Source organism: Rhineura floridana, chromosome 20 (assembly GCF_030035675.1).
Source record: "Rhineura floridana isolate rRhiFlo1 chromosome 20, rRhiFlo1.hap2, whole genome shotgun sequence".
Taxonomy (NCBI): Eukaryota; Metazoa; Chordata; class Lepidosauria; order Squamata; family Rhineuridae; genus Rhineura; species Rhineura floridana.
Genome location: NC_084499.1, coordinates 14,429,725 through 14,453,270, shown reverse-complemented (window position 1 = coordinate 14,453,270; position 23,546 = coordinate 14,429,725). Strand labels below are relative to the sequence as shown.

General features: G+C 42.2%; 1 protein-coding gene across 7 annotated transcripts in view; it reads left to right on the top strand.

The window, feature by feature from the left end:
- RALGPS1 (Ral GEF with PH domain and SH3 binding motif 1) overlaps window positions 1-23,546 on the top strand; it is a 226,143-nt gene that overhangs the window by 168,014 nt on the left and 34,583 nt on the right. For all 7 annotated transcript variants that reach the window (XM_061603531.1, XM_061603536.1, XM_061603535.1 and 4 more), the window contains 2 exons: window positions 3,916-4,009; window positions 16,720-16,787. In XM_061603531.1, the coding sequence (XP_061459515.1) occupies window positions 3,916-4,009; window positions 16,720-16,787 (162 nt within the window). The remainder of the gene's footprint in view (window positions 1-3,915; window positions 4,010-16,719; window positions 16,788-23,546) is intronic.

Here is a 23,546-nt window from a genome sequence, read left to right as displayed (position 1 = left end):
AATTCGTTTTTATTCTAGAGAAGGTTTCCCTGCGGACAGAAGAGTTGGCAGAACTAGACTCTTTATCCAAGCAAGTCAAAGATAGGTTGAAGAAGATTGCTCTCTCATCAGCATTTCTGGTGCATTCATCCCTTGATGCCATCCAATTTGAGGCCAGGTCAGCCAACACTATGACTATGACTCAGAAACTAGGATGAGGATCTGAGTTTGCAGGCTGGCTGGCTAGTTCAGAAGAGCTAAGCTATTTGGTGAACCACACAGTTTTTGAGGAAACAAAGGACCAAAAAAAAAAAGCCCTAGAAAAAAGGGCAGAGAAGAAAATGTGAGCATAGACTACCTTTCATACCTACAAGGCACAATCCAAATCACAGTCCTTGACAACTTCAGGTCACATTACAGCAGCAGCTCCAGACCTTTCCACAAACGGGCATACCAGTTCATCAAATTCTCCTCCTTCTCATCAACTTCACTTAAAGGATCAAATGAGATTTCTTCAGCCTGACATAAGGAAAGTCCCTGTCTGAGGACCCATTGGAGGCTGGCCCCTCCATTTTGCAAGGAATTGGTCCCAGTCCATTTCAGTCAGTTGATGCTGGAGACAGTGGCTGAGGGGTATGCACTGGAATTTACCCAAATGATCTCTTGCCAAGACTTGGTACATTAGGGTCGATGATTTCTGTACCTTCTCAAGACCTGGTAGCATCCCAGACACATCAGAGAATCTGCATTCCAAGATTTGCAGTAGTGGTTACACACTTCAGAGCTACAGGAGAGACTGTCTAGCAGACCCCAGCAGAGTAATAATCACAATGGATACCAGCTTAATTGGCACCTCAGTTACTGGATAGCACAGGGCACCTGGTCAGCAACTGAAAAAGCCTGCAACATCAACTGGTTGGAACTAGCTGCCCAGCTAGCTTCCCATGAGATTATATGAGCTGAGGGAGAAGCACATGGAAGCATTTGTGTGGAACACAGCTAGACAGTGTGGAGTCACCAGCTGAAGCTGCAGCCTTCCTGACCTGGGGAAATAGACCCATCATCCTGGCTCTGAAGGGCTTGAGTCAGGACAATGTCAGCCATCACATGCTGATCAGAACGGACATGTCTGTGAAGGCCTATGTAAACAAGCAAAGGGCACATGCCTCTGCTGCACTCAGCATTCAAGCCACAGAGCTGTTGGACTGGGCAGAATTGAACTGTCATTAAAGGCAGAACATTTAGTGTGGGGTTCCAATCATGGAGCACATTGTTTGAGCAGAATGCCACTGCTGGAATTAGAATGGGCTCTCATTCTCAACTATCCAAACTGATGTGTCACTAGTTTGGTTGTTCAAATCTGAATTAGTCCACCGCTCTGGAAATCACTCACATATTAAGGTTTATCTCAAGATTCCCTTGCTTGGGAGCCAAAGACAGCAACGTGCTAGAAAGGAAGCTTACTTTATGCATTTCCTCCAATTCCTCTGTTGAGTATTATGGACGACCTCTGTATCAGTGGAAGTGATTGCCATGGCACTGCATAGGCCCAGATGCCCTTGATTCCTAGAGCGGGTGAATCTGTTGGTGCAGAGATTTTGACATTTTCCAGTAAAAAAACATGTCCTCCTTCAGAGCCAGGGGACGCATCCCCTTCCATGGCGATTGCAGCTGACAGCCTGGAAGCTGAGCAACAGATGCTAACACAGATGGGATGTCCACAAGATACTACAGATGTTACTGCCCTCTAGGAAGTCCTCAATCAATAGGATCTATGAAAATAGATTCCGCAGCAATAGATTTATAAGAAATCATTTTTTGAACTCCCTGCCTATTGACATCAGGCACCTTTGCTGTATTCTTTTCGCTGCCTGCTTAAAACTTTTTTGTTTAGGCAAGCCTAACTGGAAACATAGATGCTGATGTGTTGTTGTTTTTTAGTCTGTTACTGTTTTTCTTGTTCTGATTTTTTAAATGATTTGTTTCTAACTGTTTTATCAATAATTTTAATGTCTTTTGTAAACTGCTTACATTTTACAATCAAGTGGCATATAATAAGTAAATAAATAAACGACGAGGCGTCATAATAGATGATGAAGTGAGAGGTGATAGGGTTCTTGCATGCAGGTCTTGAGAAAGGTCTGAGCGCTAGCACCATCAAGTGGCAGGCAGACACTTTAAGCAGTGTTCTCAGCTGCAAGACCAAGGGGACCCTGTCTTCTCGTCCACACATCATGTTCCTTGGAGGAGTGGCTTTGCTAGGTCAGTTGGCTGTATATACCTGGTACCTTAACTGGGCCCTGACAGCTTTGATGAGAGTCCCTTTGAGCCAATGACCAAGTGCTTGCTAAAATGTCTAATGCTCAAGGCTGTGTTTTTGATAGACTTGACACATTTCTAAACTGGGAGGACTTTCAGCAGACCCCCAGCTTTTGCATATTTCATCCCAACAAGGTGGTCCTCAGGATAGACCTGTCATTTATTCTTAAAATGAACCCTGTGTTCCATAGGTCCCAGAAGATTTCACTCCAATCTTTTTGCCCTAAGCCAGTCCGTTCCAAAGAGCAGAACTGGCACATGTTAGATGTCCGCAGGGCCCCAAAATTCTGTCTAGATAAGACAACAGAATCCAAGATCTATCTATCTCTACATCTCTTTCCAGCCTAAGTTCTAAGGTAACAAGTTCTCTAATTCCATCATTACCAGATGGTTGAGGGAGTATTTCATTCAGGTGTATCAAGCAAACCCCCACTATGTCTTGTTTTATTTATTTATTTATTATTCGATTTATATCCCTCCCTTCCTCCCAGCAGAAGCCCAGTATTAATGACACTTTCCCTGGACTGAGGGTGGGGCAGTAGCAGATTAAACTGCCTTTCAAGGAAATTTTCCTATCTTCGATATTTGCAAGTTGACTATGTGGGCTTCAATCCACATATTCACCAAACACTATAAGTCTGATGTTGTGTCTTTGGTTGCTGCAGCCTTCGGTAGGAAGGTTCTGCAGAGGATCCTCATAAGGCACTGGTAATTCTGGATCTCACCATCAGCGCATGTTCCAAAGATGTCTAAAACCCTCTGGGAGCCTCAGGAGAAAACAGAAATGTTCTTACCTGAATCTTCTGAGTCTCCCGGAAGGCATTCCACCCACCACTTCTTTAAAAGAGGATTAGATACGTTCATGGAGGATACCGCTATCAGTGGCTACTAGCCATGTATGATGGCTATGCACTGCTTCCAGAGTTGGCGGCTTTTGAATACCATTTGCTGAGAACTGCAGGAGGGGAAGGTGCTCTTGCACTCAGGTCCTGCTTTCTGGTTTCCCATGGATAACTGGTTGGCCACTATGAGAACAAGTTGCTAGAATAGATGAGTGATGGCCTGATCCAGCAGGCTCTTCTTAGGTTCTTACGTTCTTCTTGTACCAGTGCTCAGGCCTTTTTAACATGGGTTAGTTCAGAGTAGCTTCTACATTCATGGCTTCTGACAGTGTTTTACATGTGGGAGGAGTTAGATAAGACTTCTGGGTTTGCATATTGCCTTTCTCCCCCCTTGCCCCATTTTTCATCTTGGTGTCTTTACTGTTCCTGCGCCTATTGGCATTGTCTTTTATCTGGCTGCTTTTTCAGTAGGGGAGTCACTGGCTCTTCCAGTCTGGTCTGGAGAGATCACAGTGCCTCCTTCCCCGGGATAAATATTCAAGATTTGCTCCAGGGGAGGCGCCATTCTGAAGATGTCTAATGCTCTCTGGGAGACTCAGAGATGAGAAACTGATGGTAGGAAAATTTCTGTTTTCTTAGCCTATCTATATTTTCCTTGGTGGGATTATATTTCAGTGTAGACGACGCAAGGAAGGAAAGCGTGAAGCATGTTGTTGGAACTGCTTGTCTTCTTGACAGCTCTGGGATTTATATGTGCTTTTTTTTTTTAATACAGATCACCTTATAACGTTACCCCATGTGCAAAAATACTTAAAGTCTGTCCGGTACATTGAAGAGCTTCAAAAGTTTGTGGAAGACGACAACTACAAGTATGTAGCATCCCTTCCTTTGCCCCAGCTGAGTTCATGGAAAAGACGGTCTCGCTGAAGACTTGAATAAGAGTCATTTAAAAAAAAAAAAAGTATTCCTGGCAGGGATATACATAGATTTTTTTAAAAAAAATAAATAAATCAGGTTTAAACAGTGATGATATTGTCAGGGGTCTGAGTGAAACCCCAGGTGGATCTTGTCTATGAGACCATTTTATAAAGACATTTTATAAAGTAAAAAAAACAGATAAGCCTATTTGTTGTTATGCTGCATTGCAGCCCCATGCTCTTAAACCAAAGAACAACTTGTGAATGAGGCTCACAGACTAGATTTAGAGACCACTTTTGTCTTCTTTGCTATTGGGTCTTATTAGAAATTTAAGTAAATGGTTCACATGGTGGGATTGTGAGCTAATATTCACTGAGGAAACCAGAATAAAAGTTTAGGATTTCCCTGTAAATGTTGCCTGGTAGTTGCACATGTGTGATAAGCTCTTCACAAGAGTGACAGTGCCTCCATAACCCAGAAAGAAGGCATGCCACAGGCTGCATTCACATGTCAGGATAAGCCAGGGTTTCTTCTTGTCTTGTGAACCGCCCAGAGAGCTTCGGCTATGGGGCGGTCTATAAGTTTAATGAAATAAATAAATAAGTTTAATGAAATAAATAAGCAGGGGAGAAATTAGATTCAGTTTGCATTTAAAGCCAAATCTATCAAATTCACATTTTCTGAAACAATAAGAGACCCGAAACACAGCCTTCCTTCAAAATTCACACTTACCCGAATTTTGCAATGCAGTTCTCCAGCCAAACAATGTTTGCAAAAATACTTTTATTAGGTGAAAGTGTGTATTAAGAAGAATAGATTTGTGAAATAACGTACAAAGATGCATTACATTAGGAGAAATTGTTTGCAAAAATAGGTACAAAATGCATTTATTGGAGAGAAATTCACACTAAAACGCTGAAGAATCTCAAATTGCTGCAGAAATGTGGAGAGCTGAATTTAAGATTGGAAAAATGAGAAACTCAGTTTCCCAGAGTCAGACATCCCGGGAAGCAAAGCTTAATTGCGGCTTCCTGGTTTGTTTTTCCCACCCATGGCAGAAGTGGAAGTGATCAAGAAGTGTGCACCAGCACACTGCTCATTCACAATATACCAGCCTTTCCCAACCAGATGTTGTTGGACCACAACTCCCATCAGCCTCAGCCAGCATTGCCAACGGTCAGGAAAGATGGGAATTGTGGTCCGACAACATCTGGAGGCACACTGGTTGGGAAAGGCTGCAATATACTATAGTAAGCCAGCATACCTGATATATCACAACATACCAATGCAGCTACAGTGTGATTGAGCATAAAAGGATGAAGGAGGCTGGCACAGCCTTTTGAAGATCCCAAGTTATGTGGCTTCTCCCCGTCACATGTGCCTATATTGCTTGTAGTAGGTCTTTACTGTTGGATTCAGCCTGATTTGTCAAGACATAGAGATAAGCCAGATGAACTCCCATTTCAGCCCTCAGTCTCGCCTCCCATGTTGTGCATCAGGCAGACTGTTTGTTTTCAAGAAGCACACAAACTTTTTAAAGCACTATGCACTAATTTTTTCAAAACTGAAAAACTGTTCAAGGGGTTGAAGGAGATGGGTGTGTTAACAGCATCACAGGTGTTAACCAGTAAGTATGTTCCACAGCCAGTATTCACCCATCCAATCTTGAGCCACTCTGAAAACTTCCAGAACTGGCATTTCCAGAGCTCAGTCTTGGAGATAAAAGTGCATAATTGCATACAGAGTAACTGAGCTGCTGCCTGTCTGCCTCTGCCACTCCTATGTCTGTCCCCTCTCTTCTTCTAGAATGCATACCAGAACTGCACAAAATACATTGGAACACATTTCTACTGTGGAAAATGTGCTGCAGAATCTGTCCACATTTCAGTTTTGCACAGCAGCTAGAAAATTCAAATCAGTGCTAGCCTTTTTTGCTGCTGAAAATCCTCTTTGTTTATCTTATCAACAGGTTTAGTTTTTGGATCAAATTGAAAGCAGACATAGGAACAATGATGTTTTTATACCAGAATCCTGCTTAGTGTATCATGCTGTCTCCCAGATGAAAAAATTTTGTCTGCAAAATGTTTTCAATGCAGCTTATCCTTTCTTTCTTTCTTTCTTTCTTTCTTTCTTTCTTTCTTTCTTTCTTTCTTTCTTTCTTTCTTTCTTTCTTTCTTTCTTTCTTTCTTTCTTCCTAAAAGATGGGGATGGAACTTTGATCAGCGTACTCGTGGCATGATGTACGTGTATGAATGTGTGCATAAGTTCTTGTTGCCTTTTTCCATCTGCTGTGTAGATTGCTTAGAGAAAGGAGTGTGTGGTTTTACACTCTAAAAATATAATCTGCAAACATTTCCATGTTGAAATCACTCTGGGTTCAACATGTATTCATGGCTAAATGACATGTATTAAATATATTAGGAATGAGAAGACTTTGGAATCCCCAGTGGGCCAATAAACATCCTACAAGACGTTAAGAACAGCAGTTAGCAAATAGAGAATTAATTTGCAAGCAAAAATAATGTGCTACATCATTGGATTGTACACACACACGCACACACATCCTTATCCTTGTATAAACTTACTTCCAGGGTATTAAAGAGATACATTCAGTTCTTCTCCTTTAATGTTTTCTGAGTCTAGGTAGTCTTATCCCCTGTTTCTCTGGGATTTGTTTTGTTTGCATTTCTTGGTTTTAAAGTGTTTGTTTTTATAAATTCTTTAAATACATAAATGATAAATAAAAGATTTATATCTTAACATTAGGTTTTTCAAAAGCCTTTTAGAAAAATGTATAAAGTATGAGCTCAGGCACACTCTTCTGATAATACTTTCCATGTAATCTTGCAAATGAATGGGAGCTCTGGTGAGTGTGAATATGTGTTTTTACCAGCTCCCATTCATATTAAGAGGGGTTCCATGAGAGATTTAACTTTCTGATGTCCTGTGGCGTTTACTTGAAGGCATGCGGAGCGATATTCTCTGTAGCAATAGTGAAAAGTGAGTAATTGCAATTGGTGCGTGTGTCTGTGTGCCTGTGTTGTGGTTCCTAGGCAGAATGCCAGAGATTTAACCACATTGCCTAATTTAATTTTTGGACAGGGTTTCACATTCATGCAATGATGTTAAGATTATATATACAGTAGGTTTTCATTAGCTTGAATATTCTGTGTGTAACGGAACAAAACAAAGGGTTTCTCTAAATATTTAGTGGCATGACATAATACTTGGAAGTGGGACAGAACATGAGTAATTTATTTTTTTTTCTTAAAACAGTTTTTAACCTCCACAGAGGCATTGCTAGCATCAGTGAGCAGCATTTACATATATTTTGAAAGAGGCCAACCATTCTTTTTCCCATTTAATCTGAATGTCCATTTTCTGAGTAATTGTGCTGATTTTCCCTACCAGAACACTATACCTCAGGAAGACTGTAGCAGGAATCAAAAATACAAAAGGGTACGAAAAACAAATTAGAGTTTGGCAGCTAGGTTCTCAAAATGAGGCTGAACCTTACAGGCATTTCTGTGGAAGAATACAGCCCCTCCAGAACCATGTTGGTTCAGCAATGCAGGTTTTTCCTCTGCAGGTGGTCCTGGAATGGCATCCAGACTGTGTCCTGTGCTGGGTTTGTTTTCTGTCTCTGTACTGATTCTGAATGTATTAATTTCTTTAAGTATTCATCTGAAAGTCATCATCTTGGATAACTCAAGCTACAGACTGTTTGAATTTCTCTTCATTTTTTGTGCTATGCCAAAAAGATGCATTACCCCCATAGAGGTAGCAAGCACACAAGCCTTATAAGGGGAAAAATGCCTCCCATTATTCTTCATTCCTTTTTTATTGAAACAGGAGCATTAGTTAGACTCAGGCAGAATGTAAGATTCATCCTTGTATAATGTTAATCCACTGCAGGAAATATGCTGGAAACTTCCTTCAAGCCTGTCTCTTCCAACTGAAAACACTGTATGGGGAGGAGGGATGCTTTCTCTTTCCGCTTTGTGGGCCTTTCACAGGAGAAAATGATACTGACTTGCTAAATCTGGAGCATGGACACCAACTGACTGGTGGAAATCCAAACTACCCAGGGGGCCTATTTCCAGAGCCATTTTGTAATTGGCAGACTATATATAATGCAGGATGAGGGCAGCCACTTGCAGGCTGAAAGTTTGTGCAGATGGGGCCTTGGTTTCACCATGTGTTGCGTGTTACGCAGGCCTGCTTCAAGCACATTTCTGAGATGGTTTTAAAGAGAAGGCCTGTGGATTATCATTATTTTTAGGGTCTGCTCTCTGTCTAGTTTTTTCTCCTGTATCACACCCCCCACTCATATGCTAGATGTATCTCGTACACCCACCCAGAAAGCGTCAGTTTCTCTGTTTTCACCTTGACTGTCCCCTGAACAGCTGTGGAACAACTCACCAGCTAGTGCCTATATAAGCAATACGGCTCTTCAAGTTGTGTTGGCCTTGGAATGTTCGTTTCTTTCCATTTCTTCCGTGCTCAGCCTCCCAACTGGATTACTCTTTTCTCTAGGTTTCAATTGCAACCAAGCCTCCATGCCCTTAACTGGCAACTTCAAAACTGGCAAGGCCCAGAGAACTGTCTCTTTTGTGACTGCTTTCCCATCCATGTGTATCTATTCACACTGAGCACTTTTGAGCTTATCCTAGCTATGGTTGGCGATCACTCATGGCCGAGTAAGATTGTCTTCCAAGATAATTTGGTTGGAAGACTCCTGTGCATGAATTTTGTTTTATGTGGGGAGATCAGCGCACAACGATCAACACACAGTCTTCACAGAAAAAGACTTTGATCCAATGGCATGGGTACCACGACAATTGGAAGTCTTTTATCTGCTGCAGCCTTCATCCGCCTTCACAGCTGTTGTAACATACACATTGTTATCCTCCGCCTGTTCTGCCATTGAGGACATTCTTGGATCGTTCTTTGTCTGGTTCCTCTCCCTCGACCTCACCACCATGGGTGACCCTGCTGGGAGCACATGACTCCCGACGGCATCGCTCACAGGGTTCATTGGAACACGGAGCAAGCAGTGCCTGCAGTCTTTGCCATCAATGCTCTTTGACCTGTGTGGGGAAAAATAGCTTTGGAGAAGGGCCATAGATCAGTGGTAGAGCACCTGCTTTGCATGTAAAAGGTCCCAGGTTCAGTCCCGGCAACTCCAGGAAGGACTGGGAGAGGCTTCTGCCTGAAATCCTGGAGAGCCACTGCCAGACTCTGTAGACAATACTGAGCTAGATTGACCAATGGTCTGACTTGGTCCAAGACAGCCAGTGCCCTGCGTACCTATGTAGAAATTGAAGACGGGGCAGCAAAAGTAGCACTCCTGGCCCTGGGGGAGATTAGTTAGTAACCGGCCTCCTTGAGCAGGTTTACAGTGTCATTGGTGAAGGCAGCAAGCCCCTTCTCTTTTCTCAGGTAATAATGGTGTTGGGGCTCATGCTTGCAGGAGCTGCTCCTCTGTGATGCACAGGCTTCAAACCCCAGTAGGCTCCTACTGGGAGAAAAGGCAGGATATAAATCTAATAAATAAACAAGCAAGCTAGACTGGGAAGGCATTGCTGGAAAAGTAAAAAAGTATGCGGCAAATGAACACCTTCCACTAATGCCATTCCTTAGGTGTTTTAGCCCCACAGGTCTCATTATTGCACTCCTCTGCACTGCAGAAGCAGGGAGGATCACTTTGGAACTGAACACAGGTGCCCTGAATGAGTCTCTGATCTCCCCAAAAGTATACTGCAAAATTCCTTGAAAAGTTTAGAACTGGGAATTGAAAAGAAACAAGGAAAACCTCCATTTGCAAGAAAAATAAAAACTTCTGCTGTTGTCAAGGAAGCAGCTGTGAATTAATTGTACACCACCATGATATTTTTGAATGGTGGCTGTTTATACCGTCTTAAAATAAATAAATAAAATCATTGTGCTTGGGAAGGATAGTCAGCCTCTATTTCCAGCCATTATTGTTGTATAAAGAGCAAACTTTGTCAACAACTGAATCGTTGCCCTTCAAATAGCAAATTTACACTTAGCTATAATTAGAATTCCATTAGTCCCAGCAGTCTTGGAAGCCACTTTTAGCACTTCCAGTCAAAAGCCATGTGAAATCATTACCCTTTAGTTTTGTTTAATTGGTAACAGATGCAAGACAGTTAAGAATTAGCCACTGCATATGACAAGAAGAGTAATTAAAACCCTTTGCTCTCCCTCCTTCTCATCATCTTACCTCTTCCCACTTCTGTTCATGCTCTCTGAGGTTGTAGAGTTCAATTTCCGAATAGCCATGGGAGCAAAGCACTTGATTGTTTTACTGACGGCTTTGTCTTTCTCTCTCTCTCTACTTCTGATCAAGAAGTAGAAGGTGACTCTAAGGTCGTCTCTACAGCTTCATGAAGATCGGGGGGAAGGCAAAGTAGAAATTTATAGTAATGAACCACTTTTGTCTCTACCTTACTTACCATGAAGAGTAGAGGGACTGTTGGTTAGAAGCCAGTTCTGTTCAGCATGCACTAGCTCATTAGAATCCTGAACTTCACCCTCAGGAGTCTCAAGGCTTCTGGTTCCCCGCAATAAACACTCTAACATTCATCATGACACCAGGAAGGGAAGGAATGGGATGTTCAGGCCTTCTTCCTCCTGTGGCCACTGCCTTTCCTTTTTCTAGCCAGCCGGTTTTTGGTTGTGTGGATTCTCTTTACATCACTAAGCTCTTGGAAAGAGGCCCATCTGGTTGTTCCATACCCTATGCAGGTTCATCTTGCGACAACCAGGAGTTGGGCTTTTTGTGTTGTGGCACCTGGCCTAGCATGTTGATCATAACACTTTCTACATTCTGTTAAGCTGGGATTCATCTGAGAAATTAGCAATTTCCTTCAATATTTCATCAAAATGTTGCATGGTGTTGTCAAAATGTCTTCAGGTCCTCTCTTGAATCAGTGCAATTTATATTAGGACTACTGAGGAATGTTAGAAATTTTGGGATCCACTGCAATCTGGTGAAATTGTCAAAGATTTCCTATAAGGGTTGCACTGTTTATATTAAGATATTGAGAAAAGTCTCTGGATTAATTACAGGTTGCAAAAATTGAAATGCTTTGATAAAAATAGAATCCATGCCCTATTTTGTGATACGGTTTCATATCTGTTTTGGTTTAAACTGGTGTTAATGTGCAGATGGGTAGAGCTGTGCAATTATCAGTATTAATTTGATGAGATGCTCAGTGTCATTGTTTCTTCTCCAAATTCATAAACAGTAAAGGGTGTTAAGGGGAAATAAGTCAGTGACCGTGATCTTGAGTTTACACATGGATTTTCACAAAACTCTCTCTCTCTCTCTTTTTAATCTGCTTGCCTAGAATGATTAGGGATGTGTCTCAGCCAAATGCTTAGCAAATTATATGCGTTGAACTTGCACAAATGATAGACTGACAAATTGTGTGCCAGAGAGTAACGTGCCATGCTTCCTCACCAGGGCGGCTGTCTGGGAACTGAATTCTACTTCCTCAAATCTGAAAGTTCAAGTTAGAGCAATGCCAAATCAAACATCAAACGGCTTCATAGCTTTTCCTTGCTTTTTTTTTTCTTTTTGCCTTTAGCAAAACCACCTGCAAAGGGTCCTGACTGAATTGTGTTCTCCATTCAAGTGCTATAGGGGTTTGCATGGATATAAACTTCTGGACTGGAGTTGCCAAGATTCAGGGACAGCTGAAAGATGTCCAGCCCAGTAGTGAATGGCAAAGGCCGCTGCTGCCATTAAAAAACAAGATTTATCTGGCTGGGATAATAACCATTTATTAGCCCATAAAATGTCTTATATGATTGTCATAGACTAAGATTCTGTGAAAGAATTTGACAGACTCGAAACCAGAATGAAATTCTGATGGAACAGAGTTGCAGAATTTGAACCAGGCTACAAACTCAGTTGATAACAGGCTACAAACAATAGGCTACAAACTCAGTTGTTAACATTTTATAACCACACATTTTAATGCTAAAACAATACAACAATAATAAAATCAGAGAATGTAATACAGCAAAAAATTGCAGGCAGGTTAAGCTTATACACAAATGATGCAGAATGCTGCTTCTTGGACTGTGGGCTGGGGACCAGTTGTGAGCTTCAGACCATTTTAAAGTGGGCCTCAGTAGTGCAGCCTTTCACCTAGCCATGACGTTGCCCAGGGTTTGGAAGTGTGTTTCTGACTGAGGGCCGCATTCAGTTGTGAGGAACCTTCCAGTGGCCACACAAAAATCAGATTTCTAAACATGCACGCTCCTCTCCATCCTTCATCCAGGAAGCAAGAGCCATCATCACAATTCAAGGACACTATCCAGCTAGGCAAAAGCACTTGAATAGGGTGTGGAAATAAGCCAGTGAAGGGGTTGGATGGGTTGTGGACCATGGAGAATCCTGGGGGAGCAGATAGAGAGGCCTGGAGGGCCACATTTGGCTTTAGGCTTGAGGTTCCCGACGACTGCTGTAGCCTTTCGGTTGAAACCAGCAGCAGCAGCTTCCCACATACCTAGACAGGTGTGGCAGTTGTTACAGAGCAAAGGAAAGAAAGAGAGTTATTGGATGGAATGGACACAGTGACGTGTGGAGCGTGAGAGAAATGGATAGGGTGAGTGGTGGAGTATGAGGAAAGGAAGAGAAAGAATGGGAAGGAAGGAGGGAGGCAAAGGTAATAGATGGACTGAGGCAGAGGAGAAGGAGAAGCAATTTCCAAAGAGGGGTTAGATATCAATAGAAAATGATTTCAGTAATTGCCAGCTGATTATGCCAAACTCTGCTTCCATTCACCACCATTTTGTGACTGGCTCTGTCCCCCTTCATTGGCATTTTGTCCCTGGTCGGCAGGGCTCAGTAATTATGAACTAACTTTGGATGCAATGCTAAATCATAGTTTGTTTAAACCATAGTTTTGTCAAACTAAATACTGAAATTATTTGTACCCATTTTATTCTATTGACATACGTTTTGTTTTGTTTTTGTATCTTGTCTGTCTGAAATGGTCAAATGACTGTAAAAATAAATTTCGTTTCGTAAACCATAGTTTTGAACAAGCCGAGATCCAGTTCTCAGACATTCAAACAAGCGGTACTTTGCTTCACCAAGTGTTGCCTTGCCATCTCACCACCACCTTTGTGACTCTCTGGCTCCTACCCCAAATTGCTGTGCGTTATCTGAGGACTGGCAAGGTGTCACCAGTCCTCTTAACATTGTCCAACAGCAAAAACCGGATGGGAAACGCAAATACTCTCCCTCTTTGTGCTGCATGGCCTGGAGCAAAAAACATATCTAAAGGGGGAAACGGCTCGTGTGCAGCAGCAACAGATGATGGGGAAGAGGTGTCAGTGAGTAGTTTCAAAAAAGGTGCACAGTCTCATTAATTAGTTTTCTTCAAGAAACGCTTCTCCATCCCCACCCCTAAAAGTACTATTTTTGACCCCAAAACTGGAATGGGCAAAAATTCAGTGCAGCCGTAAATTACACTATTGCCATGACTTTCCCTTTGGCCAATGCACAAACTATTTTGTGAAGTGAATCCAAACTGAAGGAAATAATACATAATGTGTAAGTTCCTTAAATCTTAGATTACACCCTGAAACTGCACAATTGTCCAAGATTAGCCAAGAATTGTTCCAAGAGTAAGCCTGAAAATAAACCCATGAAACCTTTCCATAAAGAAAACAATAATCCATTCTGAATAAATAAACATCTGGAATAGTATGGAAAAGGCCAGCCTCCAAAACTGTATAAGGTTAAAAGAGGATCTGCACAGTAATGAACTGACAATTACTGGAACACTTTTGTACAGCCACACAGTGGATGAAGGTCCATTTCCAGGGACAGGATACTATGAAAGCTGTTAGATTATATGTGCACATTGTGAGCAAATCCCAAAAGATGAGCATTTAATTACATTATGTTTAAAAATGCAGATTTGAGCAAAACTCTTCTCCAAAAGCTCCTTTAACCACATCAAAAGTCACATGATGTGTGCTATATTTATTGTAACTTCCTCAGCATTGCTGCTTTTCACAAGCAGCATGTTGTCATTTTTCTAGATGCCAGAGTCTGGCCAATGGGAATTTAAAGACAGGTCTCTCAAGCTTCTCCTTCCAAGAAAATGAGTGATTAATTTACAAGAATAACGTAATAACAGCAAATCTATACATGCTAGGGAATAGGGCTCAGCACAAACCTATCCACTGCATTTGTGTCTTCAGTCTGGATGTCTTTATAGAAATTGAGACTTGGGCAATAGATTTCTCTGTGCTTAAGTGGATGCTATGGGTTCTAGGAAGTTCTCCTGCGCAGAAACCATTGGATCGAGTAAAAGTCGCACAAGAGCTCTCTCTCACGTCTCCCATTCCTTTCAGTGGAGCTTGAGCAGAAGAGCTTCCTGGAAGATTGTGCCATATCTTTTTGGCATTGTTGTTTCACTCAGTGGCAGATTTTGGTGCCCCTGACTTACCAAGCACCACATTTTTTTCCCGTGATGCCAGGTGCATCCTTGCTACCCACTGACAGTGTTCGTGAATTATAGACGTGCATGGCTTGAAATGGAATTGTACATGAAATAAAACCATTGCTCGTTTGTGAAGCTCCTAAAGTTTTTTCTAGTTGCTGCACAAAGATTAAAACAAACAAAACGGCATAGTCCCTTCCGGCAGATGTAGAGTCCGATAGACACAATACAACTCGGGCATTCATTCTTCATAAAGCTACATATAAGATTGTTATGGCCCAAGTGGAATAGTTCTGGGAGAGGAGAAGCCAAATGGCAGTTGGGCACAATGGAGTTGGTGAGGTGGATCAACCTCAGAGCTCTTTTTGGTGGAGAGGCCATTCTTGGGGGTATGGTGCGAAAGAGCCTTTTCTACCAAGACTACACAATGGGCTGTTTTAAAAGAGTATGATCCTCCTCTCTCTGTGTAAAATTGTGCAGAAATCTCTGAGTGAAGATGCTCTTTCTAATTAAAATAGGGTATTGGTGAGTCCTAGATTAGTCAGGCTTGACAGAATGCTCTGGAAATAAAGGGGAGGAAAATCAAAATTTCATTGAGTTACAGTAACAGTGTCCTTGAACTATGGGCTAAGAACAACAACAACAAGACATTTTCAACTAACTGGCTCTTAAAAGTAGCAGGAGGTTGGGTATTGTCCCAAAGACATTGTACACTTAATTGAAACAGATTTTTCCAAAGTGCTTGTCTATGATGTCCGTGTGTGTAGAGACTGTTGTGGAAAGGGAGCAGTTTGCATATTTTGGTGAAAGTCTTCAGTTCTATCTCTCTCAAATAATTATGTGATACACTTTGTCTGTGCGCGAATGTAGCTCACCAAGGCTTGGGTTGGTCTCGGCCAGCTATAATCTGTTGCTTTGGGGTGTTTGTCAGTTGTACATGAAGAATGTGGCAACTGAAAAGTAGCAGAATATGCTCAAGGGTCTGAGGAGAGAATCCAAAGCTATTAAAGTTATTTACTGCTCGTTGTAAGGAAAAATGCATTTTCATAGATGTCACCTCAGTGGACATGTGTGCGTAGCTCATGCTTTGGGGATTGGCAGTGTTTTGATAATGTAGCTCTCCTCGCCAAGACTCTGGAACCTGAGCCAACTTATCACAATGCATTCTTTGTCTTTTGTGTTTCCCTTCTCATCTTTCGCAGCCTGCAAAGAACCCCGCCTCTTGCTTCACCATGGTTAAAATAACTTTCATCTGAGAGTGCCGATTTCTAGCCCACTTCTGGAGGACTATAAACCCGGCTCCTATTCAAGTGGGGTAGAGGCTTTTGTCAGGGATGCACACACCAGAGACTCTCTGGCTGCAAATCTCAAGTCTCTTGCTTGTTTGTCAAACCTCACACAGCCCTCTGTCCCTCCGGAACAAGATCCATTTCCATTTATACACATGTCAAGAAATGCCGCTTTCCCCAATGCGCAATGCTGCTTTTTTTCTTCTATGTTCACTTCAGTTAATAGCACTCTCCAGCGCAAGGTCTTGGGGTGGTAACAACAAATGCATTTCGAAGCCGAGACTCTGTTTTTGAAGGAGGCATGGTAGAACAAAAGAGGGACAACTGAGAAAAAACAGTCTGTTGCCGCCTTCTTCTGTGGGCTGTAAGCCAGTCACACTCACGGCTGGTCACTAACACCAGAGGGTTGCTTGAGAAAGTGAAGAGGGTGGGCCAATACCGCCACCCCCAGCTCTGGCCTGCAGGCAATTCCCATTACTGCCGTTGCCACTCCCTGAACATCTCTTTTGCCTCACTGTTGGCCATTTTAGAGCCAGGAATCACTGGGGAGGGGGCAAATTTGGCTCAGAGCTCCCTAATCCCTACACTCTAAGGTAGGCACACAAAAGGAGTTGTTTTTCATTCATGCCTTACCTAGTGTTAATTTCAGTTTAAATATCTCCCCAGTAAAAGTCTGTGTTCTTCGACAGTGTAAAAAAAAATCTGCCAGTCTTTACATGGCAAAGACTTCTAGTATGCACCATCCCTATCCAAAGAATGTAAGAAGTGTCCAGGCTAAGCTACATTTCCTGCTTTCAGATGATAACATAAAATAGGATTATCCCTTTGCTTTTAGTTAAACTGCCTAATAGCTGACATGCCACAATTTCTTCATTCCAGATTATCCCTAAGAATTGAACCAGGAAACAGCTCTCCACGACTGGTATCTTCAAAGGAAGATCTTGCAGGTATGAAAAAAATTATTGGGGATGTTAGAGCCCAACAACGTAATGTAACCCTGAAGTTTCACAGGTTTTCTGCTATAGGTCAGGGCTGTTCAACATTTTCCATCCAAGGACCACCCTGGTGATTCCTTTTTGCATAGGCACCCTGATGTCTACATGTGGTTGTGACCCACACCTAGATTTGTTTGTTTTGCTTTGGAAAACAAGTCTCAGACGTTGAAGAAACTATTTCTAATGTATAATGAAGGGTCAGATTCCACATGTCCATGGAGACGTAGTGAATGACTGGGGCATTTCATAGCTTTCGAAGCTATTCTGCCGGGCTGCAGTTTTCAGCAGGTCTTACTGCATCAGTTTTATCTTAAATCAAGGACAGTTGGGAAGAGCGGTTATTGCATAAGATACACGTAGGTAGGTAGATAATCTGATCCCTGATGAGAAGCATGTTCTCTCTCTCTCTCTCTCTCTCAAACACACACACACAATCAGTATTCATAATTTAGTGATTGATGGCATCCCCATGTAGGTGCTTAACAGTGCCTGATAAATTTTGTGAATGCCTGAAAATAGATTTCAGTTTCCCCACTTCTTAGACATTTCCAAGCGAACGCTGACTGTCATTTACAATGCAATCATATACATGGTTACTTGGAACTAAATCCCATTGTTTTCAGTTTGGTTTATTCCCTTGTAAGAGCATTGAGGATTGCAACCTTAGGGAATTTGTGCTAGTGTATTTCTGACCTTTCAGAACATTCACAACATTTCTCTGTCAGCATACAGTGATCATTTGCATTCACTAATGTGTTTCCATAATTTTGAATGTTCATCAGCTAGTGCTTGGCATTACAAATGCTATTTGCATTTTCAACATTTGCTACAAAATATATACAAAATCTACAAAGTTGTCTTCATTCATTTTACAAATGTTAAGATTGTGTACCTGGAACTTAAATGGCTATTTAGCTTTCATTACAACTAGACTTGCATGCACCACAAACCTCTATTTGCAAATCGAAAAGTATGTTGGGAAATCATTGGAAATTTGGAACAGATCATTTTGTGTTTTGCGCTGGGAGAGGTTTAGAAACCATAATTGCTTTGGCAATGCCATCAGTGGAGTTGCAGGCAGTAAGCTTTACAATGTATAGTCATTTCATGACAAAATGTCATTTCATTGAAAACACTGGCCTTCAATTTAAAATAACACTCACTACACAGTTATCTCCTCCATGAGATGCAGGACAGATGTTATGTTAGATGTTAAAGATAGTGAATCAGGTTTATAGTCATAATAAGACATTAATTTATTTGTAACAGCCTTTGATCAAAGTTCTCAGTGTTTAGCTACCATAAGAGGAATCAGAGTTTGCCCTTTAACTGTCTTAACCTGACTGCCTTCATGGGTCAGGGGAGGGGTTAATACAACTTATCTTTGGCAAATGACAAATTCTACATTCGTGGATGGGCAGTCCGCTTGGGGAAATAATATCCAGTGAACAGCAGTTCTTATTTCAAATTTAATCCCTTGCTTGCAGAAACTAGAGGGATTTTGAGGAACACATTCTTAGTAGTCTGCTCAGTAAAAGTGTATTTATCTCTAACCTGAAACTAGAAAATTAATATTGTGGGGAGAGGGCATATTAAACCAATCCTGGTTTTACAAGATATGCTTGTTTGTTTGGCCTTATGAAAATAAGGGCACTCCCAGATTGCTGCTATCTTGTGGGGGAGATTCAAATACATAACAGCAAATTCAGATTGTGCAATTAAAGTGGATTTGGTGCTCTTGTGCAATGAGCTAGTTTCCCCACCCACATAAAAAAATTGGTTTTTGCAGTAAGGAAAGTGACAGGAAAATGTACTAAAAAGCGTGGGATAACAGTTGCTTGATGTGCCATTACATAACCTCCCTGCCAAACAGAAGGGGCCAAAGGCAACGCAGTCTTGTTGCAAGTGAAGACCATTCATCAGCATCTCCATAGATCAGCCCATGCAATCCTTACCTCACTGTGCAACAAGTAGAGAGTTGGTACAGCCCCAAACAATGCCTTCGGTACAAATAGCTCCAGAGAACATAAACGAGTGAACTGGGGCCAAACCACCCCCATGCCACTCAACACAGTCTAAGTATAGCAGACATGCAAAACAGATGGGCATATATAGAATATTTACAGTAGGAGGAACAGCAGCAGTCTTCCATAGCAAATATAAAACAAGAGCTTCTAATCTATCTAGAGGGCATGGCATCTCTATAATATAAATTTTGTATTTTTGAATCTTGTATTTTTATATAAAGGTGTTTTTTAAATATATATGGGGGGTATTTCCTCTCCCCACGCCCTGTGGGCTTTTCGTGCTGTTTTGGTCTTCAGTCTTTATTGCTGTAGAATACATACAGTTCAATCTGAAGTGGTTAAAAGAAGCGGAGCAAACTTCTGAACCGTGCCAGATTAGCTATCAAGACTAGGTTGTCAGAATAACATGTTCAAAGGTTTGGCTTTTCTTGACTCTAAATATCCTTTTGTGACGTTTGATAAATTTAAGCCAGGTCTTTAATCCAGTTTCTGTCTCTCTCCCTCTCCCTCACACACACATGCTAAAATGAAAGTGTTTCTAAGTCTGTGGGCTTGGCCAGAACTGTTGGGCACAGGTGCCAGATTAGCTAGCCAAGCCTACCTCCTCACCAGCCTCCGTCACCACACTGGAGCCTGCCAGAGACCAGTCCTCCTGGGTGGTATTGATTCAGAGCCTCTTTTTCAGACTTATTTCCTCTGTGGACCCCACTGGTTTTCACAAGAGATTTTTTTTTAAAAAAAGAAAATGGCTGTCGTGTAAAGAAGCATAACGGTGGGATAGAAATAAATACTCCCTGAACTACAACAGTTTGATGCACTTGGGGTTTGATGCATGCATTTCCCTTTTAATCGGCCTCTACCAAGACATAAAAGATCTCTCCGTTAACATGCCTCCATCAGTGCTATATTTAAATTCTTTCTCCTCCCCCCATCTAGATGGTTCTAGTATAAAAAAAAGTTGTTAAACTGATATATCATGCAGCATAACTGTCACCATGCTGATGTGCAAGTGTCCATACCATTGATCATACCATCTGTAAACTTAAGTAAATACCAGCAATATTGATTGATACATATTTAGGTAATGTTACCTATGCCTGATATGTGTTAGGGCATGCTGTCACAGTATCCTCTCCTGAAGTATTTTGCATCTGTAGTAGGGTTGATGGCATCCCGTCATGAGTATTTCCATGGTTTCTTGGATTGAATTGTACATTATGTATCTTCTGGTCAAGCGTCTATGTCCATAGGGTGTGCTATGGATAAAATGCAATCGGTAGACTCAAAGAAGTGTTGCTCATATGTTACTTGTAGTGCATGGCATAGAGAATACAGTGGAAGACACCTTCAGTTTCCTCTAATAAACTTCTCAGGATAATTGTACAAAATGCCTACCATGCTACATGAAATTGCTCATGAGAGAGAGATGCAGGAGAAATATATTTCAAGACACCATAGATAACATCTTTGGGGGAGACATAACACTATAATCTAGTTTACAATGACTGGTCACATTTCACCAGAACATTCCCAGTCACTAATCACTGAAAATCCAGCATGTTCAAGAACTATTCTTACGAAAGTGAGTATGGTAGTGGCCATGAGCCATCAGGCATCTGGTTCTAATTTTGCCTCAGCCACAAACTCTCCAGATAGGCAAAATATGATCTCCTTCTCCCCCCCCCCCCGCAGTACTGTGAAATGATGACCTACCTTATAAGGTTGTTGTAAGGATTACTAAAATATGTGCAGCGCTTTTCACACTCAAAAGCATGATTATGGCTGGAGGTCCAAAATCTTGCAACTTTGGAGGTGGACAGTGTTGTTCTCAAAGTAAGATAGCTAATTGGCTTCTGATCTCAGACAACTTTTCCGCCGTGAGTTGCCTCCCACTGCTGACATCTAGATTAAAAGGTGTGGTTTCTAGGCAGTCACCCAGGCCCTTTCAATTTAAAAATCAAGTGCTATCTAGTTATTCTTCATCTTCACTGTTAGCTTCAGGGTCGTGGTTTATGCAAAGTCCTCTTCTTAAGCCTTTGAAGACTGCCCATCCTGTGGAGGCGAAGCCTCTTCGGTTGATGGGAATAGTCAGCTTTGCAAAGACAAATCAAAGCTGTAGGTGCATTTGCCTGTTTGCTCTGTAAAAGGCACGTGGCTAATTTTGCTGAAATTTGTTAGTTCCATTACAGTCTATGGAACTATTCATTCTGCCCCAGAGTAAGTCGCCTTTGCAGCCAGGGGATGTGGCAAAAGAAAAGTTTAATTTTGAATGGATGTATCCCAGCTATCCACTCACAGCGGGGAAAATGCATGAGGGCCAAATGAAGGTGCTGTGCAGCCTGGGAGTTGATAAGATGGTGATACACATATATTAACTCTCTCCCTCTCAGGCTGTTATCCGTGAGACTTTCTGACATAACCCACCCACCCCGGCCGTGGTTTAAATCTAGCATTTATAATGAGCAGGGAATTGAAAAAATCATTTTCTGCATTGTTGCTGACTTCACTTTCAGTGCTTCCTCCTGAGCTTCCATTCGTATTCTTGCGTCAGTGATACCCAGCTACCTATAATTGCCAGTTGGCTGAAGTGGCCAAATTAACTGTACTGTATCCTGTTTCTATGATACGTGTGAAAAAGAGGAATGTGATGTGCACAGCATTCCTCATTCAGATGTTCATTTTGGAACATGAGAGGTAGTATAAACATGTCTCTAGACCAGACTAAACAAATAAGGACATGCAAACTGATACAGCAGCCATTATCCTGAAGGCAGTTTCTGTTCTAAACTGTCATTGATGTGCCAGGTTTGTGTGTTGCCATATTGACAAGAGCCAGTAGTTGCCTTGAAGTGTCCATGCAAGATATGGGGAAGGATTTCACTTGATGCTTAGAGGGGCTTCTGTATGGTTTTGACTTGTGAAAATGGAAATGGGCTGCCTTCAAGTCGATCCCGACTTATGGCGACCCTATGAATAGGGATTTCATGCTAGGGGCTATTCAGAGGGGGTTGACCATTGCCTCCCTCCAAAGCTAGTCCTCCCCAGCTGGCTAGGGCCTGCTCAGCTTGCCACCGCTGCACAAGCCGGCCCCTTCCTTGCCTGCAACTGCCAGCTGGGGGGCAACTGGGCTCTTTGGGACTATGCAGCTTGCCCACGGCTGCACAAGTGGCAGGGCACGTAACCCCTGAGCCACTCCCTGTGGGGTGATCTTTAGCTGGCCCTTGACACCCAGGAGACACGAGCAGGGATTTGAACTCACGGACTCTGGACTCCCAGCCAGGCTCTCCTCCCCACAGTGCTATACCCTTAATGGAAACCATCTGAACATACTTCTTTGCAAGAAGAAATAATTGAATTTACAAAATGTGTCTGCCTCTGGTTGACACTTTTTCCTTTGCTTTTTCTGTACTATCCAGGGCTACTTTCCGATTGTCACAATTACATCAGCAATACAGTGGTAAATCGCCGATATTATGCTTGAAAACCCTTGTTGCACCTTAAAGATATATTGGCCTGTTCCATCGTAAACAATAGCTTACTGTTAATGCACCTTTCTTTCTTGTTTGTCTTCTCACTGCTAGGACATGCAGGAAAGAAGACACAATCCATGGCCTATTATTATGACCAAACTAGGGATCATAATTTGTTGGGAGTGAAATAGACCCTAATTCATGGCTATGTAGATCATTAGCTTTGTCATGACATGCACATCGGGCCATTGTGGCACACGTTTTCATGGACTAAAGCCAACTTTGTCAGATGCACCAAATGTTATACTTAGTTAGGAAGGTTGTATACACACACTCACGCTATAGGAAACTAACAGGGATGGCCGTCCAGGCCTGCCTGCATCTCCCATCAGGCTCAGTCAGCATGGCCAATTGTCCAGAATGATGGGAGCTAGAGTCCAACAACATTTGGAGGACCACAGGGGTTAATATTATGGTAATTTGCCACCAAGAAAGCTCCTGCCCCCCCCACACACACTATACATTTAAGCCTGTAAGTTTCCCCCTGTGTAGCTAATAGGCGCTCTGGGGGGAGATGTGGATCAGGCTGCAGCAGCAGCAAGGGAAAGGGTTAGATCTCTCCTCCCACACACACCACAGACCTAATCCCCAACGGAGGGCTCTGCAGTTGTTTTTACAAAAAGAAAAAGCGCCAAACCAGGAACCCTGATATAACATATAGTGTGGCTAACTGTGCTATTTTTTAGAATCCTTTGGCATTGTTGTATGCAGAATCGTTAGCGGTCTGTATAATCAAAAGCCTTTTGAGACAGGATGAAGGTTTCTTTGTACATCAGTTTAGGAGATAGCATGTCACAGAACTGAATGAACCTGAGTTCCTCCTGAAGAAGGGTTTCTACTGTTTGTGTTCTGCCCAGAGTCCGAGACATGAGATGGAGGCGAGGTTTGGTCTAATTCTCGTTTTATTAGTGTGATGGTTACATCCAAAGCGGTGCACTTCATAAACCTGTCTACTCTGACTCACTGTTTTCCCTAACTAGCCTACCTCAACAGTCTCTGCAGTGTGTGGGGAGAGTTGACTCCACTAGAGCCTGGGTGGACACCTGCTTAAGTAGGGAAGATATTTGCATGTAAATAACGGCTCCTCCAGAATTCCAGCCTCTGAAAGTCTCCTCGTGTGGGGTGAGGGGGGGCGAGCCGCCCATGGCCTATCT